The sequence below is a fragment of the Mobula birostris genome, chromosome 2 (genome assembly GCF_030028105.1).
Source record: "Mobula birostris isolate sMobBir1 chromosome 2, sMobBir1.hap1, whole genome shotgun sequence".
NCBI classification, from domain to species: Eukaryota; Metazoa; Chordata; class Chondrichthyes; order Myliobatiformes; family Myliobatidae; genus Mobula; species Mobula birostris.
In genome coordinates this window covers 224,687,367-224,712,206 of record NC_092371.1, presented here as the reverse complement: position 1 = coordinate 224,712,206, position 24,840 = coordinate 224,687,367, and the positions used below count along the sequence as shown (strand labels likewise).

At 40.0% G+C, this 24,840-nt stretch overlaps 1 protein-coding gene across 6 annotated transcripts in view; it reads right to left on the bottom strand.

The window, feature by feature from the left end:
- ptprk (protein tyrosine phosphatase receptor type K) overlaps nucleotides 1-24,840 on the bottom strand; it is a 687,062-nt gene that overhangs the window by 357,206 nt on the left and 305,016 nt on the right. For all 6 annotated transcript variants that reach the window (XM_072251546.1, XM_072251545.1, XM_072251547.1 and 3 more), the window contains one exon: nucleotides 23,471-23,645. In XM_072251546.1, the coding sequence (XP_072107647.1) occupies nucleotides 23,471-23,645 (175 nt within the window). The remainder of the gene's footprint in view (nucleotides 1-23,470; nucleotides 23,646-24,840) is intronic.

Genomic DNA, 24,840 nt, shown 5'->3' with positions numbered 1-24,840 from the left:
GGCCTGCACCTTGGGTGTAACTACCTCATCTATATGTCCTATCCATCACCCCTTCAGCTTCCTGAATGATCTGGAGCTCATCCATTTCCAGCTCCAACTCCTTAATGAGGTTTGCTGGAAGCTAGAGCTGGATGCACTTCTCACATTTGTAGTTGTCAGGGACACTGGAGGTCTCCCCGCCTTTCCACAAGAGGAGCATGTCACTATCCTGTCTGCCATCCCTACTGCCTTAGCCGAGCTGATATAAAGAAGAGAAGGAAAAAAAACTTGAGCTTTTCTTTCCTTTGCTTTCTTTGAGTGAAGCATCTCTTTGCTGAAGCGTCGAAGAACTAAAGCCCCTCTGACTATGTCCACTCAGACGACGGCCGCTCCAGCAGCTTTATTATGATGTCACAACCCACTCCTGCCTGTTACCTTTGGGCAGTGGACCTGATTGAAGTCCCCTCCTCTCCAAACTTCTGATGTCCATCCAGAATGGCTGCTGGTCAAAGCTCTATTCATCCGACTCTCACTTTGACTTCTCTCTCTCTCTCTTTTGTCTTTCACACTGTTCCTAAGTTGTCCAAAGTAAGATCTAGGGACAGCAACTCATCTTACATCCAGACATGCAGCAGCCCTTGGATTCAATTCAGAAAATTAACAATATATGACAATAACCAGTACTAACTCTGTGTCGTGTGATACTCTGAATGTTTTTTTTCTCCTTTCTGTACTTAGCCATCCCTCGCTACTTGCCATACAGGATTAATAAGCACTTACTAACTTCTCTGAAAAAGTACCAACAATGCTTGCAGCAGTTGAAATCTCGACCTCCATTCCATCACCGATATTCCCTCTATTCTCTACAGTTTATGTTACCATATATTACTTTGAGATTCATTTTCTTCTAAGCATTACGACAGGGTCTGCGGATACAATATGGTCTCTTAAGAGACTTTTGGATGGGTACATGGAGCTTAGAAAAATGGAGGACTATGGTAAGGATGGCTTTGCCCGTGATGGACTGGGCTGTGTCCAACTCTGACAATAATCAGATATTAACATCTGAAAGTGTTTCTCTTTTCACAGATGTATTTCCAACACTGTCCTTATTTCACCAACCTTTTATATTTTCTTTATCAGACACATGGAAGTTAACAATGCAATTGTCTGTCAAAATGTGGAGGTTTAAGCTTTTCGCAATAAAACCAAGCAGCTCCCAAGGAGGAACAGATCGTTCGATCTTTCAGCTCCTGTTGATGTATAGATTATGCACTCAGAATGCAGAGACATGGATCAAAACACAAAAAAAGTGCAAAAACATAATATCTAGCCAAACCTGAAGTATTGTTTTCAAAATTAAAAATGGTATACAAAATGAACAATTCAACATAATCATGTAAACTGTTCTCTTACTTTGCTTTCTATTTTATTTAGCAGATCTAATATTTAATTCAATAAGATGGTCTATAATTGCACTTTAAATTAATTGTTTTACTGGTTCAACAAAATTGAGATGAACAACTAGTAGCACTGGAAATTACAATTCTAAAATACTCACAACATCTCACTAAGTGTAAAACTATAAAACTTAAAATATATATATTAAAGGACGAGCTAATGGACAAAGTTATGCATGCCACTTACAATTCATCTCCCTGCAATGTTGTGCATTGACAGTTAAGGACATTTGGAACGCTGAGGTGAGAGGTTTATGACGATAAAGTATGCCATGGAAGGTAAAATGTTATAGCAAACACAAGGATAGATTCTGCATTTACATTTATTTTTCAGTCTCTTAAATATGAAAGTGTCAATACACAGAAAGGCATGATCCATCGCATTAGCTCAAGTTTTAGAATTCATTTCAAAGCTAGCACAAATTGAGGTGGGATGATGCCTGAGGCAACACATAAAGCACCAGCAGGACAGACAGCATCTGTGAAGGGAAACTGACAGTCAATGTTTCAGGTCAAGACCTGAGGATGCTCTACGAGTCTGTGGTGGCTAGTGCAATCATGTTTGCCGTTGTGTGCTGGGGCACCAACGGAATCAACAAACTCATTCGTAAGGCCAGTGATGTGGGGATGGAACTGGACTCTCTGACGGTGGTGTCTGAAAAGAGGATACTGTCCAAGTTGCACGCCATCTTGGTCAATGTCTCCCTTCCACTACATAATGTACTGTTTGGGCACAGGAGTACATTCAGCCAGGGACTCATTCCACCGAGATGCAACACAGAGCGTCATGGGAGGTCATTCCTGCCTGTGGCCATCAAACTTTACAACTCCTCCCTTGAAGGGTCAGACACTCTGAGCCAATAGGCTGGTCCTGGACTTATTTCCTGGCATAATTTACATATTACTATTTAATTATTTATGGTTCTATTAATATTTAATTATTTATGGTGCAACTGTAACAAAAACCAATTTCCCCTGGGATCAGTAAAGTATGACTATGACTATTTTATCTGGACCTGAGTTGATAAGATCAACGAGTGGTCAGACATAATACTTGGTGTGCTGCTTGGCATCTGCAAGCTACATGTTTTTAAGAACCTTATCCACCCAAAAGCACAGTTGTCCAAATCTAATCTAATCTAATCTACCAATTTAATTCAAAGTCACTCTTAACTGGCCCCACTCAGGTTCATACAGGAAAATAAGATTCATTCACAGACTTTATTCTTCAGCCTTGGTTTTGGTGATCAGCTTCTACTGATACACTCCAGTCAAGTTGAAATTAGCACAATTCTAATCAACAACTCAAATCCCCAATTTTATTTTCATTGCAATCTGCTACATTCTTGCAAATCTTTGCAAAGTTTGTCAGTTTAAAACAGGTACAGCATGTAACAGGCCCCTCTGGTCCAACGAGCTGAACAGCCCAGCAATTCAATTACAGGACAACTTACAATGACCGCTTATCCTACTTATCACTACTTCTTTGGACTGTGGAAGAAAACTGAAGCACTGGAAGAAATACACTCAGTTCACTGGGAAAATGTACATCCTCCTTATAGGTGGTGGCAGAATTGAACTCTGAAACACATCGAGCTCTAACACCATCGTGCTAACCGTGCTTACTGTGATGCCCAAAGTAGAATGAGACAAAGTAGAACAACCCTGAACACCAAGCTGGAAGGAAGATGTGATTGGACCATTAATAAGCAAGATAATTTAATTGCAGATATAAGGAAACACAAAGTTGTGACTTTGGAAGAAAGAAAAAACTGGGACCAAAGGAGGAAATATTAAATGATGCATATATCATGCCAGGAAAATCAGAAGAATAATTCTCAAAGTTAAACATTGAACTATTGCTATTTCCATAACTACCAGTCTTCAAAAGAAGCACAGAAAGGCAGCACAGGGAAAGTAAACAAAGGAAATGAGTTTACCGATTACACTCTAATCTTCCCAATATCTCAAAGCCAGCATTGTAATTATAATGCAAATCCACCTTTCTATTTTCTTAAATTATTCCTGTGGTTTGAGAAAGAAAAAAACTGTCAATGCCATAATCAGGAAAGAATATTATTTGCCAGATCATTTGCCATGATCATTAACTAAAATGTCTACAGTGTATAAAAATAAATCTAAATTTGCTCTATTAAAATATTCCTTTTAAAATTAAGCACATTAAAGATTTGATAATGTAACATTTAAAATGCAACCATTCTTCAAAAAAAATTCTAATCCAGAAATCCTTGAATTCTCACCTCTAATAGTGTAAAAATCATACAGTAAATACAGTAAAAATCATACAATAAATCACTCATACAAATCTATTCGTCAGAAATCTAACATGATTGCCACATGACAAAGGAAAAAGTTTCTTGAAACAAAGCACCTCCTTTTTGATATATTAAAAAACTTGCAATGGTTAAGGTTATTACAATTATATCTGCTTATTTTTTTTAACCTCTAACTTCCTGCAAATAGTTTTAGTCAATTTATCATTTTTCCAACATTTTCAAATTATTTCAGAAATTTAACACACACATTGCTATATTTGTGAAAGGGTAAGTTCTTCAAATCAAGTACGATTTTCGTAAGTAGCTAAAAAGAATTGATTGCATCAGATTTCAGGGACAGTGGGAAATAGAAGCTGATAGGAACAATGCTAAGGTTAAACAGAATGACGAATGAGAAACTGCCCCCTTGGTGTCATTTGATCATTAAGCTAGTGCTAGATTGGGTAGAGCTCTTCAACTTTCCTCCTGTTCTCTACTATTTCTGCAAGGCTATATCCTGGCCTGCACTGGGGATTCACTGGAACTGTTGGGAAACTGAAAGCTGAGATAGCTGACATTGAGACAGAATAGTGAATGTGGGATTGGCAAGTGCATGCAATTTGCATGGACCTAACCCAGTGGGCTTGAGATCGCTCATCAATCAAGTAGCAGGAAGGTCACTATCAAATCTGACATTTTACTACTGTTCAAAATTTAAACAACGGTCAAACGTTTCGCTGCAGCTGCACTTTGGAACCTTAATCAAAAGATTTAGGTCATCTCTTTGGTAGATTATTGTAAGAAATGACATTTTTAGATAAACTACAAAAGACCAATGAACCTTTTTGCCACTCCAAAGAAGTTTGTCTTCCAATTTCCTGGCTAACTTCGGTACTGTGTAAATATCTTTGGCACCCTAGCGCGGTACTGTAATCATTTTATGTATTACATTGCACTGCTGCCACAAAAAACATCATGACATCTATGAGTGATGATAAACCTGATTCTGATATGGATCTCTATTATTGACGAAGAGTGGGAAGGGGGTCAGGGAGAGGGGAATCATGGTTGAGAAAGGGGGAAGGGAGAGGGGAGGGTGCAGGAAGCACCAGAGAGACATTCTGTAATGATCAATAAACCAGTTGTTTAGAATCAAATGATCTTGCCTGGATGTCTCGTGACTGGGTGTGTCTGCACCCGCACCGCACCCGCCCCGGCACTCCTCCTCTGCCACCTGTCCTGCAGCCCTCTTGTGGCACTTCTCCTCACCATTCCCAGCATCCTTTGCTCCCACCAGATTTACAGATTTGCCGCCTGCTCCTTGTTGATAAATACAGAACCGTGCAAAAGTCTTCCACACTCTAGTTATATGCCTTAGACTTCAGCACCATTGGAAAATCACCCACGGAGGCTCCACTCTAAACTGTAAGCCATCCTGACTTGGAAAACAAGCACCAAACTTTAATTGTCTCTGACTCAGATTTCTGAAATTGCCTATTAACTTTACCGTGTAAAGCCTCCATCAGATGCACTTAAGTAACTCAAAGAGGCTTTCTCAGAGGTTATTAGGCAAGTCTTACCAAAAATACTTGCATCCCCAAAACTGAATGAACAAATAGCAGGCCAGCCCAAAGGTGTTCATTTAATGATGCATGCTGAACCAGTATACACCAATATTTGAAATGGAGCTTACAGTCTTGCATCTACAATTAAACAATTATGTGCTCTAATCCAGACATTGATGAAAATGATTCCCCGCTCCAACAGCCTTTAGAACAAGGGTTTCCAACTTTTTTTATGACCCATGGTTTGGGACCACTGCGTTAGAACATAAAACAGTGCTGCACAGAAACAGGCCATTCAGCCCATGAGTTATGTTCTGATAATGATGCCAATTTAAACAAACCCCATTTTCCTGCACAACATCTATATCCCTCCATCTCCTGCCTGTTCACATGCCTGTTTAAATGCATCTTAAATGCTACTATCATACAAGCTTCCACCACTTCCCTTCGCAGCCTGTTCCAGGCACCTAGCACTCTCTCTGTAAAAATTGAACTTGGCTCACAATTCTTCTTTTAAACTTCCCGCCCCCAGACCTTAACTCAATGCATTCTAGTGCTCTTGAAATCTTAACATCACATGAATTAATTTGTTAAAAGATAACATTTTAAAACAATGAATAAAGATTTATTTGAACCTGATGAATCCTTTATCTCATCTGTATGCCTGTTTTATTTTTTCCCTCTGGTACAATGATTTGAAATTAATTTGCATTCCTTGCTTTTACGTTGTACTTTATAGGCTGAGGTCTCAGTGTGGATTCTCCAGTCTGCTTTGAAGAAACTTCAAGCTGCCTGTCTACTCCCAGACATCACCGATCATTGGCTGAGAGAATAACTTGTAATCACATATATCAGAACTAGAAATCTTCACTGAAAAGCCTGCAAATAGTTTCAATATTAGTTGACAATATAAAGATCAGCAGGAAACCAACAGCACATAAAGAGACACATTAAGAAGAAGGGAAGGACCTGGCAAACACAGAATAATGTGGGTAAATGTGAATTTAACCATTTTGGAAAGAAATTAAAAAGCATCACATTATCTGAATTGAGAGCTATTGTATCTTCGTATTCAGACATCCTTGCACATAAATTTTCAAAATGTTGGGAGGCAGGCTTCGCAGAGGTTTAGAAAAGTTAATGCCTGGAGAATTAAAACGAACATCTTATGGTTATACTTCATTTACAGATTTTAGACCATAAGACACAGAAGCAGAATTAGGCCGTCTGGCTCATCGAGTCTGCTCCACCATTCAATCATAGCTGATTCTTTTTTCTCTCTTCCTCAAACCCAGTTCCCAGCCTTCTCCCCGTAACCTTTGATGCCACGTCGAATCAAGAACCTATCAATCTCTGCCTTAACTACACCCAACGACCTGGCCTCCAGTGCTGCATGTAGCAACAAATTCCACAAATTCACCACCCTTTGGCTAAAGAAGTTTCTCCGCATCTCTGTTTTGAAAGGGTGCCCTTCTATCCTGAGACTGTGCTCTCTTGTCCTAGACTCTCCCACCATGGGGAAAAAAAACCTTTCCGCATCTACTGTCTAGGCCTTTCAACATTCGAAAGGTTTCAAAGAGATCCCCCCTCATCCTACTGAATTCCAGCGAGTACAGCCCCAGAGCCATCAAATATTGCTCGTTTGATAACCCTTTCATTCCTGAAATCATCCTTGTGAACCTCCTCTGGACCCTCTCCAATGCCAGCACACTTTGCTAAGATGAAGGGCCCAAAACTGTTCACAATACTCAAGGTGAGGTCTCACCAGTGCCTTATAAAGCCTCAGCATCACATCCCTGTCTTTATATTCTAGACCTCTTGAAATGAATGCTAATATTGCATTTGCCTTCCTCACCACTGGCGCGACCTGCAAGTTAACTTTCATTGGGATCACTGGGGTCCTGAGTCACCCCAACCACAATCTATTCCAGCTGCCACCATTTGGGAAATGGTACCGCAGCATAAAACCCAAGGCCAACAGGCTCCAAGACAGCTTCTTCCATCCAGCTATCAGACTGATCAGCTCATAACTCTAAAGTCAATTCAATCTTTAGGGTGTTCTGCACAAGGACTTCCAAGTCCCCTTGCATCTCAGATTTTTGGATTTTCTCTTCATTTAGAAAATAGTCTGCACATTTATTTCTACTACCAAAGTGCTTGACCATGCACTTTCCAACATTGTATTTGATTTGCCACTTTCTTGCTCATTCTCCTAATCTGTCCAAGTCCTTCTACATCTTACCTGTTTCCTCAACACTACCTGCCCCCCCACCAATCTTTGTATCATCTGCAAACTTCGCAACAAAGCCATCTATTCCATCATCTAAATCATTTAGAAACAGCAGAAAAAGAAGTGGTCCCAACACCCGCCCCTGCAGAACACCACTAGTCACTGGCAGCCAACCAGAAAAGGATCCTTTTATCCCCACTCGCTGCCTCCTACAGATCAGCCAATGCTCTAACCATGTTGGTAACTTTCCTGTAATACCATGGGCTCTTAACTTGGTAAGCAGCATCGTCAGGTCAGTGTGGACATGGTGGAGGATCACAAATACCTGGGGATACAAATTAACAATAAACTGGACTGGTCAAAGAACACTGAGGCTGTCTACAAGAAGGGTCAGAGCCGTCTCTATCTCCTGAGGAGACTGAGGTCCTTTAACATCTGCTGGACGATGCTGAGGATGTTCTACGAGTCTGTGGTGGCCAGTGCTATCATGTTTGCTGTTGTGTGCTGGGGCAGCAGGCTGAGGGTAGCAGACACCAACAGAATCAACAAACTCATTCGTAAGGCCAGTGATGTTGTGGGGATGGAACTGGACTCTCTGACAGTGGTGTCTGAAAAAAGGATGCTGTCCAAGTTGCACGCCATCTTGGACAATGTCTCCCATCCACTACATAATGTACTGGGTGGGCACAGGAGTACTTTCAGGCAGAGACTCATTCCACAGAGCGTCATAGGAGGTCATTCCTGCCTGTGGCCATCAAACTTTACAACTCCTCCCTTGGAGGGTCAGACACACTGAGCCAATAGGCTGGTCCTGGACTTATTTCATAATTTACTGGCATAATTTACATATTACTATTTATGGTTTGATTACTATTTATTATTTATGGTGCAACCGTAACGAAAACCAATTTCCCCCGGGATCAATAAAGTATGACTATGACTATGACTATTTGTCGAAGGCCTCCTGAAAGTTGGTGAGAATACATCTGCAATACTGCGCACAGTATTCGTTGATTTAGGGAAGGATGTAAATGTGTTGAAAGCAAATAATAAAAAAGCAGAAAGTGGAGAAACAGTTGAGGCAGCATTCGTGGAAAGAAACAGAACTTGCTGAAATGCATGATGCGGAGGATGGAGGTAGAGAGGATGTTCCTGCTTGTGGGAGAATTTCGAGCTACTGGGTCACTATTTAAAACAACAGATGAATTATGGGTTTTTTCCCCCAGGCGGGTAGAGAGTCTTTGAAATCCTTTTCTTCAAAAGACACAGCAGAGTCTGTGAATATTTTTGATAAGGTAGAAATAGATAGATTCCTGACAGGCAAGGCAGTGGCTTACAAAGGGTTTCCTGAAACCTTATGTGAGCTGGGGAAACGTCTATACTTGAAAAGACCAGTTCTCCTGCTCAGAGGAAGTTGACTCGAGGCAATTTCTGTGGTTGGGCACCAGCCAGGACCCACAGGGTGCCAGATGAGTGTGGATTAACCTGTATAATGCAAACATTTATTGGCTGTGATCATTTAAGGTCTTGCCTTATTTAAATAAAACAATTCTTAAACAGCAAATGTTCTAATTTTATTAGTCCTCATTTGCTTATCTTTAAATCATATATTAGGTAACGATTGAATTTTGAGTGTTGGTATTTGATGGTGTTGAAAGTTAAGCAGATCAAGAGCTAAAATTAAAATACACAAGGGACTTTACAATTGCAGATTTTTTCCCCCCAGTACATCATCAGCCGTTTACTGCATGGCATAAACTTAGAACAATATAGACAGTAAACAAAACTGCAATATCATTGCCAATACCACTGATGACTGAATAAGTTGAACTTTTTAATGGTGTGGTGTTCTCGGGGATCAAGATCTTCAATCCAGTTCACTTTTCATAATGATATTTTCCCTTTTTTTTTGCACATTCAATTATTATCCATTATGATTTGTAAATCCTATTACTTCACAGTATAATAGCAGAGATGCTGCTTCAGGCTGTATATAGCTCGATACATTATACTTAAGACATTTTCAAAGCTTCCATCTGAAATCCCTCTCATGGGTGATGTATTACTCCTTATTACAAACGCCACCTTTAACTCTCAATTATCCTGATGATCTGTAGCTTGCACAGTATGAAGATATTACCATTGAGAACCACTATTACTGTCCTTTGGCCCAATTGCAAGATCAACTGCCCTCAATTTCAGAGCACAGCATACAAAACACTTCAGTAATGCCTCCTGAAATATAAAATTAAGTTATAATACTACTTTAGCTCTCAGAATAAAATTCTAGACCACCAAGCTTATGAAAGGTTTAGGATGGATCTGTAGAGCTAAGATAAAAAAAGGAACCAAAAATATATCAGAAAGTTACTATGAACTGCATTCCATATCAGATCTTCAAGCTTTTATCATGAAACAAAAGAAACTACAAATATCTTTGACAATTAGACAAAACTGTCAGAAGCTGTCTGAGTTCATGCTAACTGGCATGTAACAAATGTCAGAATTAAAATCAGATTTTATATCACTGACATATGTCATGAAGTTTGTTGTTTTGCAGTGGCAGTGCAGTAGAGTACATATTTTAAAAAACTAAATTAAAAATAAGAATAAAAAAAAGTAGTGCCAAATGAGAGCAAAAATAATCAGGTAGTATTTATGGGTTGGTTCAGTGACCTTTCAGAAATCTGATGTGTATGTCTGTCTGTCTGTTTGTCTTCAGGCTCCTGCATCTCCTCCTTGATGGCAAGAGGACAGGACAGGTCCTGGGTGATTGCTGCCCTTAATGATGGATGCTGCCTTTTTGAGGCATCGTCTTTTGAAGGTGTCCTCAATGCTGAGGAAGCTGGTATCTATGATGGAGCAGGCTGAGTTTGCAACCCTCTGTGGCTTTCTCTTGTGCCATGGTACGAAGACTCAAAAAAAAAATCACGATTAGCAATGGCATTATCAGACAGTTGCTCGCCTCCAACATTGTGCAGGTCACCACTGACCAGACAGCTGAACCAGCTACGTAAGTACTGTGGCTCCAACGACAGGTCAGAAGCAACAAGTAACCCACGTCTAGGCACCTCCCCATCATGTCAGTAATTCATGGAATAACAGCCTCCTGTAACCTACAAAAAACATGTCACCATGCGGGATAAAGTAGCCCAATTTATCAGTCCTCCATCTGCCATCAGAGTGGTGTGATGCCATAACGTAGCATCTACAAAATACACTACAATTACTCACCCGGGTTACTCTGACTAGACTGCTCAGCCCCATGACATCCACTATTAAGGAGGATGAGCACTGAGCATATAGGAACACCACAACCAGGAGGTTCCTTTTCCAAGAATTGCACTATCTCAATTTGGAGTTAATTGTCATTCATTCAAGTGAATTTCAAGTTCCTGGGTGTCAACATCTCTGAGGATCCAACCTGGACCAACATACCACTGCAGCTACAAAGAAGGCATGGCAGGGGCTATATCTTATTGGGAGTTTGAGGAGATTTGTTACGTCACCAAAAACACTCGCAAATTTCTTCAGATGTACCGTGGACAGCATTCCAACTGGCTGTCTGGTATGGGGGTGGGGGGAGCTACTGCACAAGATCGCAGTAAGCTTCAGAGAGCTTTAAAATTAGTCAGCTCCATCATGGGCATTAGCTTTCATGGTATCCAAGGCACTATCAAGGAGTGATGTCTGAAAAAGGCAGCATCCATCATTCAGGACCTCCATCACCCAGTTCAGGCCTTGTTTTCACTGCTACCATCAGCAAGGAGGTAAAGAAGTGCAAAGGCACACACTCAGCAATTCTGAAACAGCTTTTCCCTCTGCCATCCGATTTCTGAATGGACATTGAACCTTTGAACACTACCTCACTAATTTTTAATTTCTATTTTAACACGACTTATTTAATTTAACTAATAATGTTAAAAACTTGCTGTAATTCACAGTTTTTTTCTCTCTATTATTAGGTATTGCATGGTACTGCTGCCATGAAGTTAACAAATTTCACAACATATGCCGGTGATATTAAATCTGACTCTGATATTGATTCATTCAGTGTAGCTCGATCTAAATCCAGTATCGCTCTCACAAATAGCAGAAGGGAGAGTAGATCCAAAGGATGCCTGACGACACCAACCCAAAAACAATTAGGGATGGGCCAAACCCAGATCCTGAGAAATTAGTACAAAAAAATAATTTCAACCACTTCCTGTGCTTGAAAGAATTTGAATCGATTTCCCCATTTCATGACTAATCTCAGGACTAATTTCAGAACAAAGAGATTAACAAGGCTGCAGATAAACAAAATTGTCCACATTTTCTAGTCAACGTCAATTTACACAAGTTTGCTATCAGCCTACCAAAGGTCTACTCCGATTCTGCTAAAATGCTTGGGACCATAAAATTATTTTCCGAAGTCAAGCTGGTCTTCAAAAGTAAGGCTCTGTACTCATAAAATTAATCGTGAAATACATTAAAATATACATTTCAAAGTTTGAACAACTACTTAAACAAAACGCATACTTAAAATATGCATTCTCTAAAACTGAAGGCATTTAAATAACTAGGCCTAATTGCAAAAGAAATACAAATTAAAACTTCTATTTGTCGCTAGTGGCCACTCATTATCTTACAGATAAAGGGAGATAACATTTTTGCACCAAGTGTAAACTGATGCATGTTGTTTGGGCAGTTTTCTTCATGTAAGTTTTTGGAAAATGCTTCAGCTTACAGCCTCAATACTGGACACCACAATGAGCCAAACATCATGACACATTTATTTTTCAATATCACAAACAACCGACAAATACTATTGTATTGATATACAAGTCCTCAAGTTGTGTCAGTTACGCAGTGAAGCATAATTATTGTTAACATTGTCTCACAAAATATAGTTCATTACAATTCAGGCACATCACTGTGCTGTAGTGCAGGTCCACAATCCCTTACCCGAAATCCTTGGGGCCAGTTGCAATTCAGAATTTTTCGGATTTCAGACCCCCCCTCCCCCCACCGCCATGCCAAAAAACACGTATGCTTAAGTCCCTTATTTAACCTGGCTCAGTGTGGACCCAACGGCGCACCAAACATACGCACATCCTCCCGTATACTTTAAATCATCTCTAGATTACTTATAATACCTAATACAATGTAAATGCTATGTAAATAGTTGTTCTACTGTATTGTTTAGGGAATAATGACAAGAAAAAATTTTATTTCCAACATTCAATAAAACATAAAAATATACAGCTTCAAACGAACCGAATCAAACACATGGTAAATGACTTATTGGAATAAACGTAGAACGTCACTGTCACTAAAAAACTTCAGTAACTTGTCTTTCTGTTTATTTAAATCATATACAGTGGTAGTTCCAACACTATTTTCTTCAGTAAGATGCCGCACAGACACACCATGATCAAGCTTCTGCAATAACTCCACTTTCTGCGTTATTGATAATGATAGATGCTTCCTTCTCTTTTTCACATTGTTACCCATAAGGGTATATGCAGCTTTTTTTTTTGACATTTTTCACAGTGAAATTAAACGCAAAGTCAACAGTGAACACAAAATATCAGCGAACAGCAAATGCACGTGTAACCAGTACGAGCACTGAGCCACAACTGACGTCTGGTGGCCTCTGCTAGTGCTGCCACGTCACGCCTGAGTGACGTCAGCTGTTGGCAAAAAAAAACTTTGTTTTTCGGAGCTTTTTGGATTTCAGAATTTAAGATAAAGGAATGTGCACCTGTATTTGGAAGCCTGCTCACTTTGGGTGGATTGGGTGGAGATACGTCTCAACAAAAAAAGGTGTATAAGGCACTCCTTCCTTTCGCGGATCACCCTCAGGTACGGTGTAGCACCTGCATAGCGCCCCCCCCCCCCACCGCCCCCTGATCAGTGTGCCATGAAGCCACAGGAACGGGTGGTAAACGGTTGTATAAATAGCTGGTTATGCAACCACTGACACCAGGCAGGCAATCTCTGAAGAGTACTGATAATGGCTGGGGTCACCCGTATTGTCAGGATACTGCCCAGAAGAGGCCAATGGCAAACACCTTTGGTGGACAAATTTGCCAAGAACAATTATGATCATAAAACATGATTGCCTACAGCACACAATGATGATGATTCACTTTTGCCAACAAATGCATGGGTTGCAACAAGCCCACTGGTTTCAACTAAAATTACATTGATCTATAGATTTTACCCTTACAAAACAAACATATTTTGCTACCACAGTATCACTTCATGAAGAAGAATTTCTGGTTAAGATTTTTTTTATTATAAATTCATTCTAATTAATGGAATAAAGCTTACTGATCTGGTTCTGCTGGTGTTGAAGAGGGCCTTCCGGACCTTCCTTGCTAAAGTTCACGTCAACAATGTCTAACACCCTGCTTTCATCAATTCTTTTAATCACCTCTTCTAAGACTGCGATGAGATCTGTGAGACATGATTTCACATGCACAAAGCCAAGCCTAATCAGTCCTTGCTTTTCCAAATGCGGATTGATCCTGTCCCTCAGAACCTTTTCCAGTAACATTCCAACCACTGATGGTAGGCTCAGTAGTCTGTAGTTATAAATAACTAGAAATAACTTCCCTTTTGCTTTCTAAATCTTCACACAGCCATCCACATTGAAATCAAAGGAATCTCTGATGCGGTGCCAGATGTGACCTGGCACACGATTTGAAGGGCACCAGCCTGGCTTAGTACTGGGAGATTTCAGAACAGCTGAGCCTGTTCCGCTTCTGGACTCTGTAGGGAGTCCTTTGGTGAACTGAGCACCTTACAAACTTTTCAGTTTTGGTACTTTCCCCCCAGCAAGTTCACAGCATTAACATCTAACTGAACTTCCTCAGATTTTTGGAAAATACTTGTGCCTCAGATGCTGAAAGCAGGTACTTCCAGCAGGAACAATTGGTAAGATCTGGCCCGGAACAAAAACTTGTGAAACTATGCAAACTACCCTAGCATACAACTCAGATGACAAATTGGATCCTTATTTTGAGGGAGACTTGTGTTTATTTATTTACTACTCCTACAAAGCAACCTCTCCTCAACAATCAAACATAAATATTTGGATAAAACATGGACACACATGTACACCAAGTGGAACTTCTAGCTCGGCTCAGTCTCAAAGGTTACATACTGTATACATTCTCTGAGATTAAATTAAACTATTAAAGGTTCCATGAAACATCCTGCATCAAAAGGCAATCCAATGCCAATAGTAATTATAACCATAATCTAGATGCCACCCAAATCGTATGCCAGTGTAGAGTACTCGGCTCAGTTTGATTAGACCCATCAACACCTTCTTAATACATACTCCCCATATCCCTTTCTCACTCCCATTTACCCACATAGAGTCTCTTCATCCATTGACCTTTTGTATCCATCCACTCCCCTCATTACTTAGACTTATCACCCTTCTCCACTTGGTCCCATCTGTCCATCTTCCATCCATCCTTCCCTTAGCCCATTCCATCTATGACCTACTAGCATCCTCAACAGTATCGCCGTTATTACAATTTTCTTCAGTTGTTATCCTTCACATCCCCTGGGTTTACCCTATGATTCTGATCTGTCTTATTCTTTACTTAATCCCCAAAATGGACAGAACAGATAGAGAGAAATTAGTCACTCAAGCCCCCAGGCTGCTCCACCATTTAATCAGACTAAGGCTGAGTCGATTGTAAGACTACATGACCGTAAGATATAGGAGCAGCAATCGGCCATTTAGCCAATCAAGTCTGTTCTTCCACTTCATCATGGCTGATCCACTTCCCTCTCAGCCCAAACCTCCTGCCTTTTCCTCGTAACCCTTCATGTCCTGACTAACCAAAAATCTGTCAGCCTCTGCCTTAAATATACCCAATGACTTGGTCATCACAGCTGCCTGTGGCAATGAATTTCACAGATTCACCACTCTCTGGATAACGAAGTTTCTCCACATCTCCATTCTAAATAGACATCTCTCTACTCTGAGGCTGTGTCCTCTGGTTCTATACTCTCCCACCATAGGAATCATTCTCTCCACATCCACTCTGTCCAGGCCTTTCAACGTTCAGTATGTTTCCATAAGATTCCCCCTTTCATTTTTTTTGAAATCCAGTGAGTACAGGTTCAAGAGCTTTCAATTCCAGAATAATTTTCGTTAACCTCCTTTGAACCCTCTCCAATGCCAGTACAACCTCTACCTTGTAACCTCTGCTCCAAATTCTACTCCACAACTGATAAACTTTCACCCCTCTGCTTATTAAGAATCTACCTTCATATACCTATGTTCCACCGTCCTTGGGAGAAGAGAGTTCTAAAACTTGATGACCTTCAGAGCAATATCCTTGACCTGCCTCAGTCTTAAATAGGCAACCCTTGATTTTGAAACAGGGAACCCAAGCTGAAGATTCTCCCATAAGAGGAAAAATCTTCTTCACAGCCACCCTCAGGACACTTGAAGTTCTCCTATGTTTTAATTGACTTGCTTTTCGCCTTTGCTGGGAAGACAGGCCAACTTCATCAAGACAGCACATCCTACAAGCATGTGAAGAGCAAGAGGATGAGTCACGTGAGAATAGGACCAATCAGGAGCAAGAGTGGAAACATTGGCATGGAGCCAGAGGAGGTAGCAGAGGTACTTAATAAAAACTTTGCTTCAATATTCACCGATGAAAAGGACCTTGGCAATTGTGGATATGACTTACAGCAGACTGAAACACTTGAGTGTATAGACATCAAGAAAGAAGATGTGCTGGAGCTTTTGTAAAGTATTAAGTTAGATAAAGTTGCCAGGACCAGACGAGGTATATCCCAGGCTACTGTGGGAAGCAAGGAAGGAGATTGCTGAGCCTCTGACAATGATCTTTGCATTATCAATGGGGACAGGAGAAGCACCAGAGGATTGGAAGGTTGCAAATGTTGTTCCCTTGTTCAAGAAAGGGAGTAGAGGTAACACAGGAATTATTGACCAGTGAGTCTTACTTCAGTAGTGGGCAACTTGTGTGAGAAGATCCTGAGATGCAGGAGTTACCAGCATTTGGAGAGACAATCTGGTTAGGGATAGTCAGCATGGCTTTGTCAAGGGCAGGTCATGCCTTACAAACCTGATTGAATTCTTCGAGGATGCAACAAAACACATTGATGAAGGTAGAGCAGTGGATGTAGTATATATGGATTTCAGTAAAGCATTTAATAAGCTTCCCCATGTGAGGCTCATTCAGAAGGTATTGAGGTATGGGGTACAAGGAGACCTTGCCTTGTGGATCCAGAATTGGCTTGCCCACAGAAGGTAGTTGTAGATGGTTTGTATTCTGCAGGGAGGATGGTGAACGGTAGTGTTCCACAGGGATCTGTTCTAGGACCCCTCTTTGTGATTTTTATAAATGACCTGGATGAGGAAGTAGAAGGGTAGATTAATAAGTTTGCTGATGACATGAAAGTTGGGGGTGTTAAGGATAGTGCGGAGGGTTGTCAGAGGTTACAGCATGACATTGATAGGAAGCAGAACTGGGCTGAGAAATGGCAGATGGAGTTCAACCCAGATAAATGTGAGGTGGTTCATTTTGGTAGGTCAAATAGGATGGCAGGATATAGTATTAATGGTAAGACTCTTGGTAGTGTGGAGGATCAGAGGGATCTTGGGGTCTGAGTCCATAGGACACGCAAAGCAGCTGCGCAGGTTAACGCTGTGGTTAAGAAGGCATATGGTGTATTGGCCTTCGTTAATCATGACACTCAAAACCGTTGTGCAGGTTGACAGTGTAGTGAAGAAGGCATATGGTGTGTGGGCCTTCATCAACCATGTGATGAAGTTCAAGAGATGTGAGGTAATATTACAGCTATAAGACCCTGGTCAGACCCCACTTGGAGTACTGTGTTTGTTTCTGGTCACCTCACTACCAGAAGGATGTGGATACTACAGAGAGAGGGCAAAGGAGATTTACAAGGATGTTTCCTGGATTGGGGAGCATTGTTGAGTGAACTTGGCCTTTTCTTCTTAGAGCGACGGAGGATGAGAGGTGACCTGATAGAGGTGTATAAGATGATGTGAGGCATTGATCATGTGGACAGCCAGAAAAACAGAGGGCTATGCAGTAGGGAAATTCTAGGCAGTTTCTGGAGTAGGTTACATGGTCAGCACACATTGTGGGCCGAAGGGCCTGTAATGTGCTGCAGATTTCCATGATTATGTGAATTGGACAGCTGAAGGGCAAGGGAAACGTGGGAGACCAATGACAACTTGGTGCCATACCATAGCAACAGAAATGAGGACCCTGAACCACACCTGGGGCACAATAGAGATGGCTGCCAAGGACAGACAGAGATGGAGGACCTTCATTGCTGCCCTAAGCTCCAGTGGTGTACTAGACAGTAAGTAAGTGGATGCTTGATATGATATCACGCATATCCCCTATAACTGAAGCAAAACCTGTTATTTTTGAATTTAATTACCGGGCAATAAATAATATTGTTAGCTATCCTAATCATTTACTGTAATTCACGGAATCCTTTTCACTGAGACACAAAGTTCTCTCTGCATTTCTCACCATTGAAATAATATGTTCTTCTACCTTCCCAATAAAATAAATAAGGTCACATTTTCCCATATCATATTGCCACTTGTAATTTCCTTATAACCCTTTCACAACCTTTTTAACTATCAAAATAATGAAGTCAGATGTGACAAACAGCAGATGCTGGAAACCTGAGGTAAAGAAAATACTGTAAAAGTTCAGCAGTTCAGACAACATCCGTGAAGAAAAAAATAACAACTTAAGCTTCAGGCAGACAATCTTACATCTGAATTGATGCATATTGCCAGCTTTCTTTGCCTTTATTACAAAGGAAAATTTGCTGTATCTTTAGAAATCAACATTGTGTGCATTTCACATCCACCATATTTTCCTTTTGCACATTCAGCTGATGATTTCCAACATATGTGTGGAACGAACTGCCATCTGACATGATAAACGCGGGCTCACTCTTAAGTTTTAAGAATAAATTAGATAAATACATGGATGGGAGAGGTCTGGAGGGTTATGGACTGGGTGCAGGTCAATGGGACTAGCGGAATAAAGTTTCGGCACAGATTAGAAGGGCCAAATGGCCCGATTTCTGTGCTGTAGCGTTCTATGGTTCTATATAAATTCCATTGGCCAATCAGGTTCTTTTTTGCTTGTCCTACGACCATCCTTTTTCTATTTGACCCTTTGTCCCTTTTGTCATTACTTTTAACCTGTTTTTCAAACAACCACAGACTCTTCTTTCTTCTCTCCTCCACTTACTGATCATGGATCTACAACTTCATTCAACTCCAACTATTCCAAGTTTCTGAAGTAAGATTATTGACCTGTTTTTTTTAACTATGTCACCCTCCACAGATGCTGTCAAACCTAATCAGTATTTCCAGCATTCTTGGTGTTTACTACTGAGGAGAACTCAACTGGATATTGATCTAATTAAATGCTCCACGTTTACAGTAAAGATTACAAGATCTTGGAGAGGGTGCAGAAGACATTTATAATCATAGTATTAGGGATGAACAGAAACTCTATTGGAACACACACAAAATGCTGGAGGAACTCAGCAGATCAGGCAGTACCTATGTTAAAGAGTAAACAGTCGACTTTTCAGGTCGAGATTCTTCATCAGGACAGTCCTGATGAAGAATTGAATTGACTGTATTTCTTACATCCTTCACATACACGAGGAGTAAAAATCTCTACATCTCAGTCTAAATGTGCAATGTGCAATAATAGTAATTTATAATAATTTATAATAAATAGAACAGTCAATGTAACACAGAAATACACTCAAATCAGCCTGAATTAATCAGTCTGACGGCCCGATGGAAGAAGCTGTCCCAGAGCCTGTTGGTCCTGGCTTTTATGCTGCAATACCGTTTCCCAGATGGTAGCAGCTGGAATAGACCATGGTTGGGGTGACTTGGGTCCCCAATGATTCTTCAGGCCCTTTTTTCACATCTGCCTTTGTAAAGAGTCTCGGCCTGAAAAGTCAACTGTTTACTCTTTAACATAGAGTTAAAGAGCATCATTCAGCCTGGCCTGCTGAGTTCCTCCAGCGTTTTTTGCCTGTTGCTTTGGATTCTCAGCATCTGAAGATTTTCTTGTGTTTGAGAAAGTCTATCGGTGCTTGGTTTGTTTATCTTACTGCAGAGGTTAAGAGGAGCTTTGCCTCAAAACGTATAGGTCCATTCACTACAGATACATAGGAATATATTGAGTCTGACATTTTAGACATAAAAAAAAACAAATGTTCAAAAAAAAAGCTGCAGATGCTGGAAATCCAAAACAATTGCATTTTATCAAATCTAAAATATTCCTACAATACATCTCCAGTCTGAAACATTGGCACTGTTCTTCTTTCCACTGATGCAGCTTGAATGGCTGAGCATTTCCAGCAGATGTGAAAATAAATATTTCATTCTGTCGACTGCTTCAAGCTTGCTACTTTGTTTTTTTGCATACACTTTCCAGTATATCAAGATAAACTTTGTTACCACTAACTTTGAGAAGTTGAAATAACTTTATTTGCAAATAAACAACTTCACTATGAATGAGCTTTAGCTGCAAGGTACAGGGTTTTACCACAACTTTCCAAGTATTGTGAGCCCTTGAAGATACCTCCAAACCAATAAGACTTAGCAAATACAAGACAGTTCCATAACTCAAAATGATCTGTGTAATATAAAACTTATGGCTTAGTGTACTGTGCTTGATCTAGTTTTCATTTCCTCTAGCGCTAAGCACACAAGATCAATGGTCCAGAACACGAGAAGTCAGGGCAAAATTTTTTGTTTGTGACACAGAAAAGCAAAATTGCTTTGGGCATCTCCTGTCACAGTCTGTTAGGAGGAAAAGTCGCTAATAAAGTGCTGCCCTTTGGTCATCGTGACAATGGGCAATGCTATGCCACCTCTTATTAAATGTAATCCATATCAGTAGACCCAAATTTCTTTTAAAATTATCATCTTCTGTCTCGATGTAGCAGGATGTCACTTTTATAGCACCATTGAGATATCTGCCCTGTCAGTGCAGTTAATTTTCGACTTAGTTTCAACACCAGGGTTCCTTAGCCTTGGGGTATTTTTTTTACTATACTAACAGGATTTATTTTACTTATTCAGATCAGCAAAGAGCTGTTATATAACTATTGAGACAGAAACCAACTAAAACACACAAGATTTTATTATGCAGCAGTTTCAAGCATTTGCTGCAGAATTTCCATTTTGACGATGAAATTATTTAATTACTGCATGTACAGTACAATCAGGGTAGGCTTTTATTCCATTTCACCACAGTTCTCCAAGCTAAGCTGCTGCCTTCCAGTGCCCTAAGGAAGATGTTACTGACAGAGGAAGTGTACAAAGGAGTGAAGCAGACATAATAAAACTGAAAATAAATTGCTACTGCTGTAGCCTAAAGGCCAACCTCAATAATTGCTTATTGTCTCTGGATGCAATCATTGATTACCCAAAGCTATGGTTTAAGTGAATGTGTCATGCTGGCAAGCATTAAAAAACAATTTCTGAATACACTTTGTATTGGCATTTCTTGTAACTAAAGATACTCTTTTATTCTTTAAATATTCTGCATCTTTCTGAAAGCTGAGAAAATGTTTAGCTGTAGAATGCAGCTCAACTGATTCTGGAAGAACTATCTTGTGATGTTACAGAAAGATCATGCTGGTCACTGCTTCCCATTTCTATGATTTGCAAATTCCTGCACATTGCACCATTGCAATAGCTTATTTTTAACAGAGTAGCTAACAAGCAATAATACATTTCAAATAACCAAAATGTACATACTGCAGGAGGTCCCTGTATAAGAAAGGTGCTTCATGCAACTCTGCTCTAAATTTATGTATTTCTCATAATGAGGCTGAGGTAGACCACTCTGGAGTATGGTACCAATATATATCAAAAATAATGTTAATTTCTCCATATTCATCATCAAAATTTAAAAGAAAGGCAACTCCTCATTTATGGTCATCTTTCTTCATCCATCCTCTTAAATACAGAATATGAAATTGAATGCAAGGACATCAAGCACAAGGGGTAGAATCAATTTCCACACAATATCCATACAAAGATTTAGAACACCCTTAATGTCAAAAAAATCTCTCAAGACCCTCAGCTACGAGCCATTTCATAAACTCAAGAGGGACGTATAGAAATAGAAGCATGAAACAACAATGAAAACTAATAAGTAAATTTTGTAGATGTTTTAAAAAACTGAACACATACAGGGAAATAAATTGGCTTTACTTGATTTCAATTTTGCCAGGGGTTATGATTCAATTTCAGGATTCAGACTTGTCCGTTTCTTGCCTTGATAATGGGGTACAGTTTTCATATACTTGTGATCTTTGGAGTTAGCATTCAAATTTCATCTTGGCAAAATGAGTAAGTAAATAAATCTGTTAACTTCTGGAACGGCACCACACATTGCAAATACCCATATCCCCAGTGAGAGGATCACATCCCCTGCCTTGATGAACAGCATCCAATTCCAGCATTACTGGGCACAGAGGCTCATAAAGCATTTGGGCTAACTGCAGTTGTCAAATAACTTTTGGCCTTCTAGTGTTCATCGCATGCCGAATTTCTCTCTTCTTAGTGCAGACATAAGCTCAACTGGTAAATGTTCAGGAGTATTTTATTATAATTTTCTTTGAATCAAATAGTTGAATTCAAACCACTTTAATAAAGAGAAGCTGTATGTCTGCATATTTGGGGAACCGAATGCACATCTCACTTGCTTGTTCTTGACAATGCTGAAATTTTAAAAATTAATCTAGTCATCATGCAGTAGTGAATTCTCATATCTTTGGCCTTGTCATTTCAAAACAGAGCAGAACAAAAAACATATTATTTATGATGTAACATTGGCATTAAAGTTGATGTTGTAGCAATTACCACATTGGACATTGTGAGCTCTATACCAAAGAAACAGAAACATGACACAAAACATCTGGAAATTTGGGATCCGTGTATCGTGGCAGAAGAACAGTATTCCCAAACCGGACTTGTACATCTTTTTTTTTTTAAAACGTAGATATAAATTGCATCTTTAAGGTCAAAGTTGCTTGTTAACTGAGCTCACTTACATCTTACCGAAGTTAGTATGCACCAGTTCACCCCATCTTGTGCATTCTCTGTTTCAAATGTTTTTATTGTGAAGCAACATCAGCTTAGCCACAGCCGACAATGTCCTAAAGTACAATGCTTCTTTTTTCTTTTCTTTCTTATAACAAAATGAAAATCAAATGAATGTATGTATAGTAAACAAGCAAAAAGCAAAGGAAACCCTACCACCCCGTCTCCTTTCCCCTCCCCTCACCCCTCCCGTATGTGCTGTTTAGGTCCTACTGCCCCCCCCATACTTAGTTCAGCTGTCGGTCTATTCTATATACAACAGTAATGGTCGCCAGATTTTTCCAAATTCCTTAAGTCTGTCCTTGATAACGTATCTTACCCTCTCTAGATGCAGAGTATCCATTAATGCAGCCAGCCATTGTCTGAGTGATGGAGTTTCCTCCTTTTTCCAGAACATCAGTACAAGTTTCTTTCCATTAAGTATACCATAGGTCAGGAGTTGTTGCTGGGTAGCCTCAAATTTATTTGACCTTGCAGAAGTTTCAAAATTTATTAAAATGGGGTGTGGCATTATCTGAACTTTTACCATCTTGTGCATTCTCATTTCTGCCCTTGGACAATTTAGCTAAGGCTCCTGACAGACCCGTCATTTGTTTTTAAATGTAAAGAACGTTCACTTAAGACTATTTTGCAATGGTAAATCTAGCAAGGATGAGCCTTCCCTATTTGCATCGATGTTCTGCCATCATGCTTTCTGGTATAATACCAGGAAATTTCACAGCAAAGATTTCACTAAATGTTACACTTTTCAAAATGACGTCAAATTAAATTCACGATACCTCTAACAATGAGCTCAGCAAAATTCGATACACCAGAACCTCTTTCGGACTGAGTCACACAACGGTACAAATCTTGGTCGTCCCTTTTCACTTCTTTCAATTTGAAGGTTGCAGCAAACCTCCTGTGATTTATATTCTTTGTCAGAGCAACTGGGATGTCTTCCCCATTGCGCCTCTGGGGGAAAAAGAAACACATTACTTGTTACACCCTGGGTCCAAAAAGGCACTCAAGATGGAAGCAATTCTAACTAAATTCACATCTTTAGCAGACAAACCATTTAGATGTCTTAATGGATTGTATTTCTAGTTCACATCAGTTCTATTCACAGCCAGGGCCAATTATTTTTTCACTTTGGCAGTGATGTGTGCCACAGTAGCATAGCAGTTAGCACTATTGCAGCTCGGGACACTGCAGAGTTCAGAGTTCAATTCCAGTAACGCTCTGTAAGGAGTCTCTGTACGTCCTGCCCTTGTAATGTATGGGTTTTCTCCGGGTGCTATGGTTTCCTCCCACAGTCCAAAGCCAAACCGAGTAGATTAACATTGTTCTGTGATTAGATTAAGGTTAATCAGAGTTGTGGGGTTCCAGGGGTGGCATGGCTCGAAGGCTTGGAAGGACCTACTCTGCAATATATCACAAAAAAATAAATATGAATGTTATTTTCCAACTATAGTATGAATGCGTTAAATTCCCAATTCCCTAAAAATTGATTGCAGGTCATGAATGTGACACTCATTTCCAATGTAGTGAGAGGTAAATGGCTCTGCTTGGGCACAAGTGAAATTGCACAACTTGCACCTGTAAATAATATGTCAGTAATCAAAGCATGTTATGTAGCTGAGGAATAGGGTGGAGGAACTGTCTTAGAAATTGTGTGTTGGATAAACTGGGCCCATTTATTGTGTTGCTGTACAAATCAAGAATTTGAGAATATGTACAGAAATTTACCTAACTGTAGTATACAGTTAAGCTTCAAGGGAAAAAAAATCAGAATCTATATTGTACAATCAACCAATTGTCGTCATGCATGCCAACCTCTACCTTAATGAGGAGACCTTAATGAGGAGACCATCTGTTGAACGGTCCGAAGTGTCTGCTGCCTTTTCAGAGAAATTAAATTTCTCAGCAGGGGGTTTTTATGGCCCTGAAACTTTTTGAGTTCCCCTGAATATGTCTTCCAAACGTTTGTAGTAATTTTACTGTTGGGAAATTGTCCCAGCCAGCTTTCACATCTCACCTCAGAAAATCCATTAGAAGATGATTGACTCTGCCCTCAGAACCTCCTTATCCTTTATCCACAACCATCCAACTGAAGGATCATCCAGAAAAATCTTTCTGCTCCCAAAGCTAACCTATGTAAAATTATCGA